The sequence below is a fragment of the Dendrobates tinctorius genome, unplaced genomic scaffold (genome assembly GCF_039654945.1).
Source record: "Dendrobates tinctorius isolate UK_male_01 unplaced genomic scaffold, ASM3965494v1 ptg000062l, whole genome shotgun sequence".
Classification (NCBI taxonomy): domain Eukaryota; kingdom Metazoa; phylum Chordata; class Amphibia; order Anura; family Dendrobatidae; genus Dendrobates; species Dendrobates tinctorius.
The window spans coordinates 22,340,498-22,361,078 of record NW_027361730.1 but is presented as its reverse complement, the minus strand read 5'-3'; the positions used below and the strand labels follow the sequence as shown (position 1 = coordinate 22,361,078).

Here is a 20,581-nt window from a genome sequence, read left to right as displayed (position 1 = left end):
GCTTCCGACAGTTCGAGGCTTAAGCGGACCCACAGGTCGCGTTCAGCTGTGTCCTCACATAGCAATAGGTCTTCCCCCTCCAGGGAAAGACACAGTGGCCTCAGGTCACCGAGGCCGTCCCCTGATAGAGAAGGACAATGCGGATCTCCACAATGATCCCAGACTACGGGAAACCTCCGCTCTAGTTCGCCCGCTAGGGAGCTCCTTAGCGATGCGCAGGACTCAGAGGGCATATGTGACTCCAATTCAGATAACGAAACAGAGAACGCTTTGCTCCCTAGTCCCCCTAGCAATACTGCGATAGTTGAGGATATCATCTCTTCCATCCTTCGGGTGCTGGACATTTCAGATCCAACCCCGGAAGCACCAGAACACAACATTTCCTTTGAAAGTGTTCAGAAACCATCGAAGGTCTTCCCTAATCACCCGGAATTCCAAAAAATCCTTTCTAAGCATTTTTCGCAGCCTGAGAAAAAATTCGCCAATCGCAAGTATTTGGAAGCAAAATACCCCTTTCCACAGAAAGACACCAAGGATTGGACAGATCCGCCTGAAGTGGACCCTCCAGTCTCTGGGCTGGCAGCACAAACGCTTCTCTCGCTGCCGGACAGATCAACCCTCAAGGACACGGCAGACAGACAAGTCGAACGCATGGCTCGTTCAATCTTTGAAGCGGCAGGTGCCTCTTTGGCTCCCGCATTTGCTTTAGTCTGGGCAGCCAAGGCCATCATGGCTTGGGCTGCTCTATTGCAAAAGGGCCTTCAAGCTTCAAATCCTCAGATGGCGGACCAGGCGGTGCAAATTGCAGTGGTGGCAGATTACATGGTCCTTGCAGCGTTGGACTCTGCAAGAGGAATAGCGGGAATAGCATCAAACGCCATTACAATCCGGCATATTCTCTGGCTAAGAGAATGGAAAGCGGATGCGGCCTCAAAAAAGTCCCTAACAAATCTCCCGTACTTCAGTACTTCCCTCCCTCAACTAAGACCAAAACGCACGTTTAAAAGGCGTAATCAATCTCGTTTCCGATCCTTTCGCAATTCTTCGGGCTGGTCCGTCTCACGCCCAGCACAAAACCGTAATCGTTCCCCCCGCAGGGACAACACACGGCGGCACAGAGGCCGGACAGGAACTGGCAATCAAAGGCAAGCCAGGCAAAACCTAAAGGAGGAAAACCTCACTTTTCCCTCGTCCTGACTCATGCCCTCTCGAAGACACCCCACTTGTTGGCGGACGACTGCTACTCTTTCAGCAGGTCTGGCTGCCTATTACAGAAGACAAGTGGGTCAAGGAAATAGTGTCTTCAGGATACAAAATCGAGTTTACTACCAGCCCACCGCACAGGTTTTTTCCATCTGTCCCTCCAAAATCCCCGCTCAAAGCTCAGGCCTTCCGTCAAGCGGTTTCTTCCCTCCTGCGAGCAGGAGTCATAGTGCCAGTCCCAGCAGAAGAGCGCTTCCGAGGGTTCTACTCCAACCTGTTCGTGGTGCCCAAGAAGGGAGGCAGCATCCGACCCATACTAGACCTCAAGCAACTCAACAAGTACGTTCGAGTTCGTCACTTCCGCATGGAATCCCTCCGGTCAATCGTTGCGTCTATGGAAAAAGGAGAATATCTTGCCTCCATAGACATACAGGACGCATACCCGCATATACCAATTGCTCCCGCCCATCAGAGGTTTCTCAGATTCGCAATCAACCAAGACCATTATCAGTTTGTGGCCCTCCCGTTCGGTCTGGCCACGGCCCCCAAAACATTTACAAAGGTCATGGCAGCTACCATGGATGTTCTGCACTCCAGAGGCATAGTAGTCGTTCCATACCTGGACGACCTTCTCATCAAGGCCTCCACCCTCAAGGACTGCGAGGTCAACGTCTCGATCACGATCGACACTCTGACGCGCCTGGGATGGTTAGTCAATTTACAGAAGTCCTCGACTACCCCGAGTCAGTCTCTGACCTTCCTGGGGATGCTATTCGACACCTCCAAGGGTCTGGTGATCCTCCCCAGGGACAAGGCACTGGCTCTCCGTCTGGGAGTTCACACACTCCTCCGCAAGTCCCCCAGATCTCTCCGGTATACCATGAGAGTACTTGGCAGGATGGCAGCAGCAATGGAGGCGGTACCATTTGCCCAGTTTCACCTCAGACCCCTTCAACTGGCCATCCTCAAGTCCTGGGACAGGAATCCGTTCTCCCTCGACAGGGAGTTCCGGTTATCAGCAAACACCAGGAGGTCCCTGCACTGGTGGCTCAAGCCAACCTCGCTTGCAAGGGGAAAATCCTTTCCGGTCAATGGAAGGTTTTGACCACCGACGCAAGCCTTATGGGTTGGGGCGCGGTGCACCTACATCACAGAGCGCAAGGCAGGTGGTCACCAAGGGAATCGACCATGCCCATCAACATCCTGGAAATTCGGGCCATCTTCCTGGCGTTGCAAGCCTTCCATCACTTGCTGGCAGACTTTCATATCAGAGTACAGTCGGACAATGCCACGGCAGTGGCATACGTGAACCATCAAGGCGGCACCCGCAGCATCCAGGCGATGACCGAAGTAACGCGTATCCTACAGTGGGCGGAGGATGCAAGGTCGGTACTCTCCGCGGTCCACATTCCGGGCGTGGACAACTGGGAAGCCGACTATCTCAGCCGACAAGGAATGGACTCTGGGGAATGGTCTCTCCATCCCGAAGTCTTCGGTGAGATCTGTCATCGTTGGGGGACCCCGGACGTGGATCTGATGGCATCCCATCTCAATGCCAAGGTTCCCAATTTCATGGCCAGGACGCGCGATTCGCGATCGCTCGGAGCAGATGCCCTGGTTCAGGACTGGACCCAGTTCCAGCTTCTGTACGTTTTTCCACCCCTCCCCCTGATCTCCAGAGTCCTGAGGAAGATCAAACAAGAGGGTGTTCCCACCATTCTGATCGCTCCAGACTGGCCCAGGCGTACATGGTACGCCGACGTCGTGCAACTCACAGCAGACGCTCCCTGGCGTCTCCCCACACGTCCCGACCTCCTGTCACAAGGCCCGTTCTTCCACCAGAACTCAGGGGCTCTCAATTTGACGGAGTGGCCATTGAGACCTGGGTTTTGACCCAAGCAGGTTTTTCACCGGACGTTGTTAAAACCATGATCAGGGCTCGAAAGCCAACTTCAGCCAGGATTTACTATCGTACCTGGAAGGTTTTTCTTCACATGGTGCGACTCTCGTGGGCAGATTCCACTTCCCTATTCTCTTCCAAAGGCCCTCGGGTTCCTTCAGTCAGGCCTGGACGCCGGGCTATCCCTGGGCTCGCTGAAGAGCCAGGTCTCAGCGCTTTCAGTGCTCTTTCAGAGGCGTATTGCTAACAAGCCGCAAGTGTAGACTTTTCTCCAAGGGGTTTCCCGATTGGTTCCCCCCTACAAACGTCCGTTGGAGACGTGGGACCTCAACCTGGTCTTGACAGCACTACAGTCACCTCCTTTTGAACCCCTTAGGGTGGTCTCACTCCGCTTTCTATCGCAGAAAGTGGTTTTCCTGGTGGCAATCACCTCGCTACGCAGGGTGTCTGAACTTTCAGCTCTTTCCTGCAGACAACCCTTCCTGGTTTTTCATCAGGACAAGGTGGTTCTCCGTACAGTACCATCCTTCCTTCCGAAGGTCGGGTCCAGCTTCCACCTCAATGAGGAAATATCACTACCGTCTCTTTGCCCGGCTCCCGTTCATAGGGTAGAGAAGGCTCTGCATACGCTTGACCTTGTCAGGGCATTGCGTGTTTACGTGTCTAGGACTGCTCCTTTCCGGAAGTCTGATTCACTTTTCCTTCTTCCAGAAGGCGTTCGCAAGGGCCTACCGGCTTCCAAAGCCACCCTTGCTAGGTGGATCAAGTCCACCATTAAAGAGGCTTACCGCCTCAACAATTCTCCTCTTCCGGCCGGTATCACGGCACACTCTACGCGGGCGGTAGGGGCCTCTTGGGCCATTCGGCATCAAGCCTCAGCACATCAAGTGTGTAAGGCAGCCACTTGGACTAACCTGCACACATTTACAAAACACTACAGAGTGCATACCCAGTCCTCAGCGGATGCGAGCCTGGGTAGACGGGTCCTGCAGGCGGCAGTACTCCAAGTCTAGGGGACTGTCGGCACAATATTCGTCCACTGCTTCCCACCCAGGGACTGCTTTAGGACGTCCCACGGTTCTGTGTCCCCCAATAAGGCGACAGAGTAAAGGAGATTTTTGTGTACTCACCGTAAAATCTCTTTCTCTTAGCCTTTAATTGGGGGACACAGCTCCCACCCTGTAGCCCTTGCGGGCCGTTGTTACGGTTGGGTTCTCATATTGTTGTTTGAGCCTGTTTATAGTAGCCTTTTTTTTTTACAGGCATGGTTATGTTTCTGGTATATTCCTCCTAATGCTTTTGCACAAAACTGGAGAAGGCTGACGCCGTCCAGGGGTGTATACTGCAGAGGAGGAGCCAAAGTTAATCTTTTTCAGATTATGCATAGTGTCGCCTCCTAGTGGACAGCAGCATAACACCCACGGTTCTGTGTCCCCCAATTAAAGGCTAAGAGAAAGAGATTTTACGGTGAGTACACAAAAATCTCCTTTTTGCCCCGGATCTCTGGAAAAAGTGGATGGAATCCCCAACGGTGGATCCACCTGTTTCGCGCTTGGCTACAAAAACTCTACTATCCGTACCTAGTGGTTCTTCTGTTAAGGACCCCACTATCGTCTCATAGAGATCTTGGCTCGCTCAGTGTTTGAGGCATCAGGATCAGCATTCTCTCCCTCGTTCGCAGCAACGTGGGTAGCCAAGGCCATGGTCTCTTGGTCAGAATCATTGAATAGAGCCTACCAGCTGAAGTATCAGAAATCACAAATCAGATAGCCATGGTGGGGGACTACTTGATCAATGCATCTTTACATGCGGCCAACTGCTCGGCACTTACAGCCGCAAATGCAATTTCCCTTAGGAGAGCGCTATGGTTAAGGACATGGCAGGCCGATTCAGCCTCAAAAAAGTCCTTGACAGCGCTACCATACCAGTGTGGCCGCCTGTTCAGAGAGAAGTTAGATCAGCTCATCTCCGACTCCAGAGGAGGCGCGTTTTCGGGCCTTTCGCAACCCCGGGTGGACTACGGCGGCAAATTCCGCCACATCAAGGCGCCCCAACCAGAATAGGGACCGACAGGTCTCATATAGAGCCAACCCGTTGGGGAGGATGTGTACTAACCAGTCCAGGGGATCCAGGTCTCAAAAATCTTCAGCCAAATGACTCGGGGCATTTGTCAGGCAGTACCAGCAAGGTAGGTGGCCGCCTACTCCGGTTTCACCACGCCTGGCTCAATGTCGCACACGGCACATGGGTGAGAGAGCTGGTGTCCACAGGGTACAAGATAGAATTTGTCAGGTACCCCCAAGACGATTTTTTCTTTCCCGTCTTCCCAAAGTGGATACCCGGGCAGAGGCTCTACTAGGAGCCATCAATTCGCTTAGCCACAACGGAGTCATCATTCCGGTACCGGAAAACAAGAAGACTCAGGGCTTCTATTCCAATCTGTTTGCAGTCCCCAAAAAGGACGGGACTGTTGGGCCTGTTTTGGATCTAAAGCTCCTGAACAAATTTATCAGGACCAGACATTTCTGGATGGAGTCTCTTCGGCAATGGGGCAGGGAGAGTACTTGGCCTCTATCGATATCCCAGGATGCCTATCTACATATCCCCGTTTTTCCTCCACATCAAAGATTTCTACGCTTCGCCATCAACGGTCTACATTTTCAGTTTGCAGCGCTGCCCTTCAGGCTAGCTACTGCCCCCAGAGTGTTCACAAAGGTCATGGCAGTCCCCATGGCTATCCTGCACTCCCGGGGCATAGTCGTATTCCCCTACTTGGACGACCTCTTGGTCAAGGGCCCTTCAAGGCGGGCATGCGAGAAAAGTGTCAGCATCATGCTAGATACTCTTGCCCGCTTAGGGTGGTTGGTCAATGTAAAGAAGTCATCCCTTGTTCCAGCTCAGAGAATTTCCTTTTTAGGGATAATCTTCGACACTTACCGAGGGTTGGTAATTCTCCCTTGAGACAAGGCCCTAGCCCTCCGGCAGGGAGTGCGGGTACTGCGCCAGCCAGTCCCTCACACCATCCGTTTCTGCATGAGGATTCTAGGAAAAATGGTGGCGGCGATGGAAGCGATCCCGTTCGTCCAGTTCCATCTCCGTCCCCTGCAGCACGCCCTCTTGTCATCCTGGGACAAGAAGCCGTTCACGCTCGATCATCGGTGCCGGTTGTCCTCTCAGGTCAGTCACTAGAGTGGTGGACTATCAGTTCCTCTCTTTCCCCCAGATCAGTGGCTGGTGGTCACAACCGACGCCAGCCTCCTCGGCTGGGGAGTGGTTTTTCACCACCACACGACCCTGGGACCGTGGTCACCGCAGGAGGCACGCCTCCCGATCAAATTTTTGGAGATACGGGCAATCCGGCTGACTTTGCAACGGTTTCATCACCTTCTAGCAGGCCGCCCCGTCCGGATTCAGTCGGACAGCGCCACGGCGGTGGCTTACATAAATCACCAAGGGGGCACCCGCAGCAGGGCAACCATGCGCGAGGTAGGGCACGTTCTTCGCTGGGCCGAGAGGAACCGCACGGTGTTATCAGCGATTCACATCCCGGGGGTAGAGAACTGGGAGGCAGACTTCCTCAGCCGGCAGGGGCTTGCGTCTGGGGAATGGTCACTACACCCCGAGGTCTTTCAGCAGTTTTGCCAACGGTGGGGAACACCGGATGTGGATCTGTTGGCCTCCAGGGTGAACGCCAAGGTGTCCGTATTTGTTGCTCGGTCCCGGGACCTGCAGGCAATCGCCGTGGATGCGCAGGTTCTGCCATGGAATCAGTTTCGCCTCCCATGCCTATTTCCCCCACTGCCACTACTTCCAAGGGTCATCAAGAAGATCAAGGTAGAAGGGATGCCAGTGATTCTGCTGGCCCCAGGCTGGCCTCGTCGGGCGTGGTACGCAGATCTAGTGCAGCTGCTTGTCAGCGTGCCATGGCGACTGCCAGAGCGCCCAGATCTACTTTCTCAGGGGCTGATCTGCCACCCGAACTCAGGGGCCCCGTGTGTGACGGCCTGGCCGTTGAATATTGGATTCTGATGCAGGCGGGGTTTGGGCGCAAAGTGGTTGCCATGATGGTAGCGCCCGGAAGCCTGCCTCAGCACGAATTTACCACCACACCTGGAAGGTTTTCTTTGCATGGTGTTGAGGCAATGGTTGTTCTCCACTGAGATTCTCCATTCCTAATATCTTGGCTTTTCTCCAGTCTTGCCTAGACTCAGGCTTAGCCCCCAGTTCTCTCAGCAGACAGATATCGGCTTTATCCGTCCCTTTTCAGCGCAGGATTGCTACCAACTTGCAGGTAAAGACTTTCATCCAGGGGGTCTCCCACTTGGTACCTCCCTATAAGGCACCTATGGACGCCTGGGACCTTAACCTTGTCCTAAGTGTTCTGCAGGAAGCTCCATTTGAGCCGCTACAGGATGTCTTTGTCATACCTTTCCTGGAAGGTGGTGTTCCTGGTAGCTATAACATCAATCAGGCGGGTCTCTGAGCTGGCAGCATTATCTGCCGAGCCCCGTTTCTGACCTTTCACAAAGACAAGGTGGTTCTTAGACCAGCTCCTCCTTTTTTTTCCCAAAAGTCGTTCCTCGTTTCACATTAATGAGGATATTGTGTTGCCCTCTTTTTGTCCAGCACCGGTACACCGTGTGGAAAAAGCCCTGCATACGTTAGACCTGGTGAGAGCACTCAGGAGGTACGTGTCGCGGGCGGCACCCTTTCCAGAGTCAGACGCGCTGTTCGTGCTCCCGGAAGGTCGCAGGAAGGGACTCGCTGCCTCAAAATCGACCATAGCCAGATGGATTCGTTTGGCTATTCAGGAGTCCTACCACATCAGAGGCGCGCCGATTCCAGCAGGGATCAGGGCACACTCTACTCGGGCAGTGGGCGCTTCGTGGGCGCTTCGGCGGAACAGGTTTGCAAGGCAGCAACCTGGTCCAGCCTGCACACGTTTACTAAACTACAATATCCATACTCAAGCTTCAGCGGATGCGAACCTGGGTAGAAGGATTCTCCAAGCAGCGGTGGTGCACCTTTAGACAGGAGGTGCACCTTTTAGACAGGAGGTGCAAGTAGCTTGGATCGGTGAGTCAACTTCCCACCCAGGGACTGCTTTAGGATGTCCCACAGTATCTGTGTCCCCCAATGAGGCGAAGGAGAAACATGGATTTTTGTGGTAACTCACCGTAGAAACCTTTTCTCCAAGACGCTCATTGGGGGACACAGCACCCACCCTGTTAGCCAAGTTGGCTTCTGTTTATTTAATTAATGTGCTCTCTGTATGAGATTAGGGTGGTTATTTTCTAGACAGGTTGTTACCTGCATTAAGATTGAGGTTGTCTGATTTTTGTTTGATCTCCTACTGTTTTGCACCAAACTGGTCTCCGCCCGCAATCGGTGCGAGGGTGTATACGGCGGAGAAGGAGCTAACCTCTTTTTTTCACTTAGTGTCAGCCTTCAGGCGGCAGTAGCATACACCCACAGTATCTGTGTTCCCCAATGAGCGTCTCGGAGAAAAGGATTTTACGGTGAGATATCACAAAAAATCCAATTTTCCATCCACACAAGACCCTGCGACCTGGCTAGTCTCAGTTCAGGTACGTGTTACAGGTGCAGCTGCACCAATAATGGGGGAAAGCGATGACTGCTAAGTTTACTACTTGCATTTATGCACAATATATATATATTTCAAAGTGACTAGAAGTAAAAAAAAAAAAAATCTAAAGATATTTACTCGCATGAGTGTACTTATTTATTTTTTCTCTACATAGTGATCTGTGTGCTGGGCTGATCGGTGGTCTTGGAGTTACACCAAGTGGAAACATTGGTGCTAATGGCATTGCAATATTTGAGTCGGTAAATAAACATTTAATATTAATACAGATGTATTAATTTTCAATATCAATACAGGATTATTGCATAATAAACAGCACAATATGGTAATAAAAGTTATATTGTACTCTATGTACCTCTGAGCGCGAAACCTCAGGCCTCAGAGCTTTGAACCTCTTTCTCGGTCATGGTTTTATATTGGATCTCTCCCTTAGGCCTCATTCACACATCCGTTTTTCACGTACGAGTGTGATCCGTGTTTTTCTATATCTATGATAGATAACATGTCCGTGATTTTTTTTTTTTTATTCTTTTTTGCGGATTGAGTGGTCCATGCAAAATCATGGAGACTGTCTAGTGTCGGATCAAACTCGACAACGTAAGTATATAAATCCGTGAAAAAAATCAGACAGCACTCGGAAGGCATCTGCATCCCATAAATTTTTCAATCACTAATAGGAGATAGTAAAGAAACTTTTTTTTTATACTTATTAGTGAAAAACTGATGAAATTCAGTCTGTTTTTCATGTATGTGAAAAAATTGACATCTGAATGAGGCCTTAAGGCCCCTTTACATTTAGCGATGCACCAGCGATCCGACCCGGTCAGGATCGCTGGTGCATCGCTAAATGATCGCTAGTGATCTGTCACACAGGCAGACCTCACAGCGATGCAGCAGCGACGCAGCGCACGATACTCCCCTTTCACACACAGCGATCCTGACGTCCTCCCGCCCGCCTTCACGTGTCGCTCGTCGTCACAGCAGGAAGCGGACGACGAGAAATGGAGCCGGACATTCTCGCGCGATCAGCGATGGACAGCGGGGGAGCTGGTCGGAGGTAAGTATCACACATAGCGATATCGCTATAACGTCACGAAATCGGTGACGTTATAGCGATATCGCTATGTGTAAAACCCCCTTTAGTGTGAATGGAGAAAAGGGTCTCTTTAACAAGGAAAGGGCAAAGGTCAATATTTTTGGCAAATTCAAAAAGAATAGAGATATAAATTTATATTTTATAGGTAATAAATGTGGGGGAATTAAAGGAAGAGCAAACCTTAAATGTGTTTTTATTGGTGTGAAATATTTTATATTTTCTCTTCTGGCTGCTTCCTGTGTTCAGATATGTTATCCTGGATAACCCACACTTAAATGCCAAAACGCCCCAGATTAATTAACTAAACGCATACTCGCACCCTTGAACTGGTGCTGTTTCTCACTGTCCCGTCTCTGAAGGTTGTATCCCATCAGCTGCTGATAAACTGCAGCCTTCATGGGACATAACAATATCACGTGACTGCTGGGGGCACAGAGCCGAGATTACTGGAATTGCTCTAGTCTGGAAGGTATTTTATTTTATCTGGGACACGTTAGCATTTAAGAAGGGGATGTTCAGTAGAGGACAAACTCTTTTAGGCTACGGCCAGACAGCCCTATATTTTCTCTTCCGGATTATTGGGCTGATTATGGTGTTGACATTATGATAAAACGTGTCAGCCTAGTGTGAACCGATACTCTCTCGGATGAGAGAATCAGAGTACGCTGTGAGGAGAAGATGGGGGGGGGGGGGGGGGGAAATCTCCATTGTGTGAGTCCGTGGAAATCAGACTTCATTCAGATGTCACCCGCGTACAGTCCGTTGTTTTCCACACACTCACAGACTTGAATGTGTGAGTGACAACTGATTTCAAAGTGAAATCGCAGGATGTATGTATATGTTTATATAATTGTTACCCCTTTGAAGAACACTGGTCTGAGTGCTATCCGATAAAAAATCGTATAGCACTTGCCCGATCTGTACAGCGGTGTGAGTGAGTCCTTAATCAAAGAAAATAATATCCCTTGTGTTTGAGTACAAAGGCAAACCAAGTAGTTTTTCTTTTTTTATTGTCTAGGTCCATGGTACTGCCCCAGATATTGCAGGTAAGGACTTGGCCAACCCTACTGCCCTGCTGTTAAGTGCTGTCATGATGCTGCGACACATGAAGCTGCAGGATCATGCACGAAAAATTGAGAGCGCCTGCTTTGAAACCATAAAAGCTGGCAAGGTAAGAGACAATTCCATCTGGTATGAGTTTGAAGGCACAGTGGTGTTTATTTAAATGCATTTATAACCTAAAATCTCAACCAAGGATATGTGTACCACAGAGGTTACATGTCTTTTTGTGCTTTAAAGGGAATCTGGCACCCTTTTTTTGGACTATCAGCTGCCGGCATTGACATCAGGGGCTTATCTACAGCATTCTGTAATACTGTAGATAAGGCCCCCCCCCAATGTAACCTGAAAGATAAGAAAAACGTGTTAGATTATACTCATCTGAGGGGGCGGTCTTGTCCGATGGGTGGCGGATGCTGTAGATAAGCCCCTGATGTCAATGCCGGCAGCTGATAGTCCAAAAAAGGGTGACAGATTCCCTTTAAGTCCATGGCTGCCGGAGTAGGGCACTGTGAACCCCTTACCTGCATTCCCTGCACCTTTTTCTAATTTGTAGGCCAGATGTAGCTGATGTGCTGTGCCTATGAGTCTGAAAAGGCATTGGAATGCTGGCAGATAGTAAGATGTTTGCAGATCTCTGGTCCAGGGCACCATGGACTACCTACTTGATTGATGGACTAGGATCCTGCAAATTCTTTTGCTCAACTCTATGTACTTGGTTTACGACCTTGCTGTTTTGTAATAGATGCTCTGTGCCACTGTCTAGAAAGGTGTTTCACGTGTTTACTAAATATTTTTCCACTTTACTCGTAACTTTTTTTTTCTTTTAATTTCTCATAGGCTCTAACTAAAGACTTAGGCGGCAACGCAAAGTGCTCAGATTTTACAGAAGAGATCTGTCGCAGAATACGAGACAGCGACTAAGTCTTTGTCTGGTCTACCCAGCTTGGCCAGCTGATATCACACGCACATCCTGTTCTGCTGACCCTGATTTCCGTTACCAAAACCTTACCCCTTCATTAACCACAAGCAATGGAAAACACAAAGATGTGACTCAATGTGCTGGAGACCTGTCTGAAAGCAAAGGGAAGAAAATATTGACCCACCAGTTGGAATTGACTGCTGTTAATCTCTACAATCAAATTTACAAAGGAGGGGAGTTTACGGGTTTATACTTAGACCTGACATAGCTTTTATATTAAAGAAGAACTCTAAGTTTGTTCCAAAATAAGGTTGAAGGTCCTAATGTGTTCACCAGAATATACTGTGCCCTTTTCTTGAATTGTTTGCTCCACTGGTATATACTGTAATTTATATATACAGGGAGGCCAAAGATTCCTTATAAATTCATTACTTCTGCATCATCTCTCCATCTAGTCTTTTCTGCAGTGCATATCAGACATTGATCTATTATATCTACTCCATTTATTTCAATCTACCATCCCAACAACATTACATTATATATGCATTTTTTTTCCCTCATAAGGACTATATGGGCTGCTTGTTGAAACTAGCTTGGTATCACCTTTCAAGTGAATCCTTTATGCAGCCAAATGGATTTGCAAGTTTGCATCTGAAAGCCTTTGGATTGCTTAGTCTTTATCGCTATTAATAAAGGTGATGTTACGTTGTATCATCCCATACCGGATTGCACTCCTTGCTCAAGAATAGTGGTTCCATCAGCCACTAGGGGGTGCTGCAGCACATTGTTCACTTGCGGGATAAAGCACAGTCCATATCAGAGCCCACCTTTATGAATGTCTTGTCTTGCCTTAATCTTGTTACTTTTGAGGTTCTATTTATTATACTGTTTTGGGGAACTCATGCTGTACTTGTGAAATATGCGCCGCTCTGTGTTCCTATTGCACTTCTTTTTTTATGCAGATTCATTAAATGTGCAAAGTGTTTAAAAAAAGAAAAAAAAACTACTTGTTTTTATACTGTTTTATTTGTGATTCCAATTTCTACTGAGGACCAAGACATCAGTTCTACAGTAGCTCACGTGGTACACCCATTCAGTGACGCATTTCAGCGCTTGTTAGAGGGATAAACTGCCATTTATACACCATTCATTTTTAGGGCTCATACAGATGTCCATAGATTCTCTCATCCAAGAGAATCGGGGGGCCAGTTATGCAAATGACACTCCAATCAAACTCTGATCAAAGTTTTCTGAGTGTTGGCATAGTGTGATGCGATTCTCTTGGACGAGAGAACTGTAGCACACTGAGGACAAGATGGAGAACAAAATTTCTCCATCATCTTCATTATGTCAGCGCCCGGAAATCGGACTGCACTCAGATGTCAGAGTGCAGTCCGATTATTTCCAGTGACTCATTGACTCCCAAATATTAGATAAATTTCGGACAAACTCTGACACCGGCCATGTGCACGGCCCTATTGACTAATACTGGTCCGAGTGCAGTCGGATTGTACTCAGGCCGATAATACAGCTGTCTGCACCTGAGACTTTATTTGTATATCTGTATGACGTGTCCATGTACTGTTTGTTTTGTTTTTTTTTCCTCGGACAGCACATGGACCCACAGAGTTTGTGATCCGTACACAAGTCTGTTTAAAAGACAGAGCCATGTCTCTAGTCCATGAGATTCAGATCATGTCCTACTCTCATCCGTTTTGCGGATGGGGAATTGGGTAATGGTGTGCACTCAAGGTCACTAGAAAAGCGAGGTGCTGGTGGAACGGACTGTTAAAGTCTATGGGGCAAGGATGAAACACGGAAGACATGCTTTGTATTTGAGTGTGCAAATTGTTCATTTTTAGCTGCTCAATGGATAAAAGACTCAAAGTTTATCAGCCTCGGTGAGAAAAAAAACAAACAGATTTCTTCCTCATTCAAAACGCACGCACGCTCAGTCCAACCGGGAGTGCATGTGTTTGGTGGGAAGGGGCATTCGATATAGCAATTGACTGAACGAGCATTTGGCTGGAATGACAGATATTTGATGTATATGGCCAGCTTAGGGCCCTGATGGGACATTTGAGGCAAGAAGTAATAGTTTTTATTTAAGAAAGTCTAGATTACATTATTTGTAAAAACATTAAAAAAGTAAACTTTTTATAACATTTTAACACATGATAAATACAGGTTATGTGCTTTAATTTCTAGAATACTACAACCATATTTCTTCCCCCCGACCTGAAGAAGATAGATTGTATTGTTGAGCTGTGCTCTTCTCTGGTAGCTTTACAGATCAGACAGCATTTTGGCTTCATGTTTTGGATATTTCTAATGTTCTGTTGAATAGAAAGCTTCTACATCTTTATTGTACTTTTCTAAGATGGCATGTCGCTTTATCTTCATTGTGGGTCCTAAAAGAGTTGTAGGGGGAAAATATATAAGTATAGAATAAAACCATGAAATGTTTTCCCTAAAGATATAAAACACATTTCCCACAGGATGGGTGATGGGTGTCTGATCGCTGTGTCCCCTGTGTCTATGGCGTGTTCCAATTGGAATAGAACATATTTGACCGTCATTCTTCTGCTTAGTTGGACCCCAAGCAATCAGACAGATAATTGTTTATTGTGGCTGGCACAACCCCTTTAATATAATCTGTGCAGATTATGGTGATAAACAATCATTGGATAATGCCATGGACATCTCACCCATTTCACCACCCGCTATTGAGAAGTCCTTGGAGAGGATTGTCCACTTCTGGATACGCTGAGCGTTTGACACGGCTTCACTGTTGACCTTATCAATGCCTTCTTGAATAGCTCTGTACACAGCCTTGTCGTTCTGTGCCACAATCTCGGATACTGTTGTTACCTTACTGCCAACTTGCTGGCAAAACTGTATTGCCTCCGAAGTAAGTCTATCCAATGGCTCCAATGTGTCTAGGTCTACAGTGCTCTGGTAATGAACAGAGGAAGTTGTATTATATGCTGTAAGTATTAATTGGGTTCTCCAGCTTCAGGAAATCCCTGGCTGCAGTTCTGTTTTTTTTTAAAGAAAAACTGTGCTTCACTCACCTTCTATGGGTCTAGCGCTGAGTATCCCGTGTTGACCCCGGGGCCTTATTGTCTGCAGAACTGATGTCCCATCACCAGTACCGCAGCCAATTACTGAGCTCAATGGTTTTCCCTGAGCTGATGGCAAAAGCTGCTCCTTGCCGCTGATCTCACTGATTTCCTGCAGCATTGTCGACATGTCAGTGCTGCAGCAACAGCGTTGGACCCCCGGGGAGGGTGAGTAAAGCAAAGTGGTTTTGTTTTGTTTTTTAAATATACTGCAGCCAGATGAGTTTTGCTAAATTGGAAAATCCTTTTAATATCTGATCATTATTAATTACAGTACCTTCAGAGTAAGCAGCACAGAAATAAACTTTCTTCGATCTCCAATCAGCACTGCATTGCTCACAATTGGTAAATGTCTTTTCACGGCGTCTTCAATGAGGATTGGAGGAATGTTCTCTCCACCAGCGGTAATAATCAGCTCTGCTTGTACAAAACATAGCTATAAAAACCATTTGAATGGACTGAAGGTGACTTCCTAAATAGAGAACCCGCAGCTAGCAGTAGAGAGGTATAGAGAAGTGTCAAATTCATTGCAAGAATGTCCTCAATGATCCAATTCAGCTAAAAGGGGCTCTGTCAGCAGAAACTGACCGTTCAAACTAAGTACAGGCGCTCAGTGCACCATGGCGTGGCCAAACGTTTAAGTGCACCTATGAAGTCATTGCTGTCAATTAAAGAAGAGGTGGGGGAAAACAAGTAGGTGGGAAGGTGCACTTAAATGTTTGTACACTCTAAGGGTGCATTGAGTGCCTGTGCTTGGTTTGAACAGTCTTTTTGTGCTAGCAGAGTCACCTTAAAGGGACTCTGTCAACACACAATGACTGTTAAACCAAAGTTCCACCTCTCGGTGCTCCATGGCAGGGCCAGTCATACACCTTCCTACCTGCTTGGTTTCCCTCCATCTCCACCACTTTCTTTGACTGCTATGGTTTCATAGAGAAAGGCAGATATAGAGGGAAAATAAATAAGTGGAAAGGTGCACTTAAATGAATGGCCCCGCAATGATGCACCGAGCACTTGTACTTGGTTTGAACAGTCATTCTGTGCTGACAGTCCCTTTTAGGCCACGTTCACATGTTCAGTAATTGGTCAGTATTTTACATCAGTGTTTGTAGGACCAAAACCAGGAGTCTTTTCCCCTGATTTTTCCACTCCTGTATTTGGCTTACAAATACTGATATAAAATACTGAATGTGGCCTAAAACTCAAATTTTCTATATACATTTCCAACGTACCTTTGATTCTGCCTGTCACTTGCAGAAAACCTTCAGAATCTATCTTCCCAATGTCTCCTGAGTGTAACCAACCATCTTTGTCGAAAACTTCTCTCGTCTTATCCTCCATATTCAAGTAGCCCATGAAGACGGTCCGCCCCCAGAAACAGATTTCTCCATTTCCATCCAGATCCTTATTCTCAAGCTTCATTTGGCATCCAGGGACGGCTTTGCCACAACTGTAACAATAGTATAACTGCAGAATTAATACAGGTATGGAAAAGGAGACAACCATTCTATTGTCTAGGTGTTGCTGCAGTAAGATATTTGTATATGACGGAGTGGAAACAACGTAGTGATGAGCGAACGTGCTCCGATAAGGTATTATTCGCGCACGCTCGGGTGCTGTGGGACTTCGATGTGGTTGAACAATATGTTCAAGTCCCCGCGTCTGCATGTCTCGAGGCTGTTTGACATCCGCAACACATGTAGGGATTGCCTAACTAGCAGCCTCACGTACATATACTGTATATATGTGTAACTCAAAAGATAATAGGAATTAGGAGCATATCAGGTAAAAATAACAATCATTATTAATACATAAACAACATACAACTTCCAAAAATGGAATAAAAGAAGGGAAAGCGAAATCAAAGTGCCATGTTAGGTCAGGAGGTATACAACACCATGGGGCAAAAGGTGTACATAGCTAGAACTGGGAAAATCAAGAAAACAGTCCATCTAAAAGAGACAGCCTAGTAAGAGTATATGGTAAAATACCTAAATAAAGCTAGTTTCACACTAGCGTTCTTGGGTGCAGCGCAGGGCCGCCGCTAAGCCCCGCCCCTGGCCGTGCCCCCTCCGGTCAGTTCCTCCTCTGATCGCATGACGCTGCATGTGATCAGTGTACCCTATATTTAGCGTTGGGTACGCTGACCGGGCGCTGGTCGTGTACTGGTATGATTATGCTGGCGCTGCGCCTTTTTCGCGCTGCGCCCAGCACACAAAAATGCAACAGCGCATGGGTGAGGATACACTTGGAGAGGGGAGAGCTGGTCGTACGGCGGTTCAGTAGACTGAGGACCACTGCAGGTTGTAGGCTTTCTGGAAGAGGTGGGTCTTCAGGTTCCTTTTGAAGGTTTCCGTGGTAGGCGAAAGGCTGTGTTGGGGTAGAGAGTTCCAGAGTATGGGGGAAGCACGGGAGAAGTCTTGTATGTGGTTGTGGGAAGAAGAGATAAGAAGGGAGTAAGAGAAGGAGATCTTGAGAGGATCGAAGGCTAAATATAGGTAAGTACCGGGAGACCATGTCACAGATGTATGGAGTAGACAGGTTGTGGATGGCTTTGTATGTCATATTTAGGGTTTTGAACTGGAGCCTCTGGACAATAGCAAGCCAGTGAAGGGCTTGGCAGAGAGGAGAGGCTGGGGAATAATGGGGAGACAGGTGAATTAGTCGTGCAGCAGAGATTAGAATATATATATATATATGTGCTAATTTGAGTCAAGAGCCATGGAGTTGGCCCGGGAATTGTAGTCTGTATAGAGACCATGAAACATGGATGTGTGAATGCGGCTTTGGCAGTAAAAAAGAAAAACAGCATTCAAAATGCCTATTTTTCACCTTTTTCATTGCGTTTTTTGCAGCATTTTTTGGTGCAGAACACTCATGTGATGTGTGTACAGTACATGTTTAATTGTCATTCTATAGGTTTAAAAAAAAACAAAACACTGCAGTTTTCCAACTCAGTGAGGAAAAGCAAAACAAAAAAAAACAAAAAAAGCGTGTGGATATGATTTCTGACATCTCATAACTTTTGCTGCTACTGTAAAAAGCAGCTTTTAATTTGCATGAAAAATGCAGCAAAGTGTAATGTGTGAGCACGTCCTAAAAGGTAATGAATGCAAGCGGGCACTAACCAAAGCTCAACTCAATGCATATAATTGAAAATGCCAAGAATGAAAAAAAATATGCAAAAACAGGGATCACTTTAAAATAATACAATTTTCTTTTGTTACAAAACAAGCCAAAAATTCATAAAAACAGTTTAAAGGGCCCAAGGCCTAATAACGCCTATCTATGAGTCATAATGGAATTATAGACAATCCTAAACCAACCCTGTGGCACATAAGTTACACAGAAACACTTATTGCAGATTTGAAGCAGTTTCATATCATGTTAATTCCTTCCGTGTTTTTGCAATATTTTTCGCCTATTTTAGTTATCGGGCAAAAGAAACATAAAAAAGTGGCAAAAGGGTGCATATTTTATGCTGTTTTTGTCCTGCCAACACTAATATTTGAAGCAGAAATGTCTACAGAAATGCAAAATGGCTATGTTCACACATTGCATTTTTGCTGATTTTTACCGTACCAGCAAAAAGTATGAGATTTCAGAAATCTCATGCATACTCTTTTTTTTTTTCCTGATTGAATTGTAGAATTGCTGCTTTTCTTTAAATCTACAGCACGTCGGTTCTTTCAGCGTTTTCTCACCAATAGTGGAAAAAAAAACAGCAAAAAGTTGCCATCAGTTTTTGGAGCGTTTTTGGTGAAAGAACGTAGGTATAACAGGATGTGAAAGCCATTTTTTTTTTGTAAATGTTTTTCCCAAGTTTAAACCATAAAGTCTCGGTGTCCTCACATGAGACATGTTAGTATTAATTAGTGCAGTTTAGTTAAATTAGTGATATGTGTGAAAGTAAATATTGCTATGTTGTCTGCAGCAAAGGGTATAGATTGTTCTCTCACACGAAGTTACAACAGGAGCAGTAAGTGAACTATACCGGACCAGTAGTTTAGATGGTGCTGTAAAATCAAGTACCATATATACTCGAGTATAAGCCGACCCAAGTATAAGCCGACCCCCCCATAATTTTGCCACAAAAAACTGGGAAAACTATTGACTCGTGTATAAGCCTAGGGTGGAAAATGCAGCCGCTACTGGTAAATTTCAAAAATAAAAATAGATACCAATAAAAGTAAAATTAATTGAGACATCAGTAGGTTAAATGTTTTTGAATATCCATATTGAATCAGGAGCCCCATATAATGCTCCATACAGTTCATGATGGGCCCCATAAGATGCTCCATACAAAATACACCCCATATAATGCTGCACAAAGGTTAATAATGCCCCATATGCTGCCTCATACAAAATACACCCCATATAATGCTGCACAAAGATTAATAATGGCCCCATAAGATGCTCCATAGAATAATATGCCCCATATGCTGCTCCTTAACGGTTATGGCCCCATATTAGGCTCCATAGAATATGCCCATATGCTGCCCCATAAAATGCTCCATAGATTATGCCCCATACGATGCCCCATAAGATGCTCCATAGATTGTGCCTCATAAAATACTCCATAGATTATGCCCCCATAAGATGCTCCATAAGATGCTCAATACATTATGCCCCCATAAGATGATCCATACATTATGCCCCCATAAGATGCTCCATACATTATGCCCCATAAGATGCTCCATACATTATGCCCCATATGCTGCTGCAAATGAAAGAAAAATGACATACTCTCCTCTCATTGCTGGGGGCCAGGTGCCGGTGTCCTGAGAAGGCTGGGACAAAGGCATGCTATGGGGACAGGTGCCGGTGTCATCGCTGGCTCAGGTCCCCTGCACTGGCAATATTCACCTGTCCCCGGTCCACCTCTACGTCCGCTCTGTCTTCTGGGTCCCTCTGTCAGTGACGTTCAGGTAGCAGAGGGCGCGGTGCGCACTAACTACGTTACTGCGCCCTCTGACCTGAACATCACAGCCAGGGGATGCGGACAGAGCAGCCGCAGCGGTAGATCGGGGACAGGTGAATATCGCATATACTTACCCCCTCCTGGCACGGTCTCTGCAGCCTCACTTCTCCCGGTCTCAGGCTCCTTCCTTCAGCGGTCACGTGGTACTGCTCATTAAAGTCATGAATATGCACATATTCATGACTTTAATGAGCGGTACCACGTGACCGCTGAAGGAGGGTGCCTGAGACCGTGGGACAACTAGGGGTACTGCAGAGACTACGCCAGGGGGGGTCAGTATGATCTGACACCCCAGCTCCCCCACCATCCCCTGGTATATGACTCGCGTATAAGCCGAGAGGGAGACTTTCAGGCCCCCAAAAATGGGCTGAAAATGTCGGCTTATGCGCGAGTATATACAGTATTATATAGCGTCATTACAACCAGAGTGATGTATTTTAAGTGTTTATTTCTGTTAATGTTGATGATTATGGCTTACAGCCAATGAAAACCCAAAAGTCATTATCTCAGTAAATTAGAATACTTTATAACACCAGCTTGAAAAAATGATTTTAAAATCCAAAATGTTGGCCTACTGAAATGCATGTTCAATAAATGCACTCAATACTTGGTCGTGGCTCCATTTGCATGAATTACTGCATCAATATGGTGTGGCATGGAGGCGATCAGCCTGTGGTACTGCTGAGGTGTTAT

General features: G+C 46.8%; 2 protein-coding genes across 6 annotated transcripts in view; one reads left to right on the top strand and one right to left on the bottom strand.

Moving 5' to 3' along the window:
* IDH3A (isocitrate dehydrogenase (NAD(+)) 3 catalytic subunit alpha) overlaps window positions 1-12,791 on the top strand; it is a 45,064-nt gene extending 32,273 nt beyond the window's left edge. For all 4 annotated transcript variants that reach the window (XM_073579373.1, XM_073579374.1, XM_073579372.1 and 1 more), the window contains 3 exons: window positions 8,866-8,950; window positions 10,823-10,975; window positions 11,704-12,791. In XM_073579373.1, the coding sequence (XP_073435474.1) occupies window positions 8,866-8,950; window positions 10,823-10,975; window positions 11,704-11,787 (322 nt within the window). In that variant the 3' untranslated portion in view covers window positions 11,788-12,791. The remainder of the gene's footprint in view (window positions 1-8,865; window positions 8,951-10,822; window positions 10,976-11,703) is intronic.
* A 1-nt stretch (window position 12,792) lies between these two features.
* ACSBG1 (acyl-CoA synthetase bubblegum family member 1) overlaps window positions 12,793-20,581 on the bottom strand; it is a 123,630-nt gene continuing 115,841 nt past the window's right edge. For both annotated transcript variants that reach the window (XM_073579370.1, XM_073579371.1), the window contains 4 exons: window positions 16,140-16,357; window positions 15,185-15,324; window positions 14,494-14,740; window positions 12,793-14,196 (listed from right to left, as the gene is read on the bottom strand). In XM_073579370.1, coding sequence (XP_073435471.1) covers window positions 14,114-14,196; window positions 14,494-14,740; window positions 15,185-15,324; window positions 16,140-16,357 — 688 coding nt within the window. In that variant the 3' untranslated portion in view covers window positions 12,793-14,113. The remainder of the gene's footprint in view (window positions 14,197-14,493; window positions 14,741-15,184; window positions 15,325-16,139; window positions 16,358-20,581) is intronic.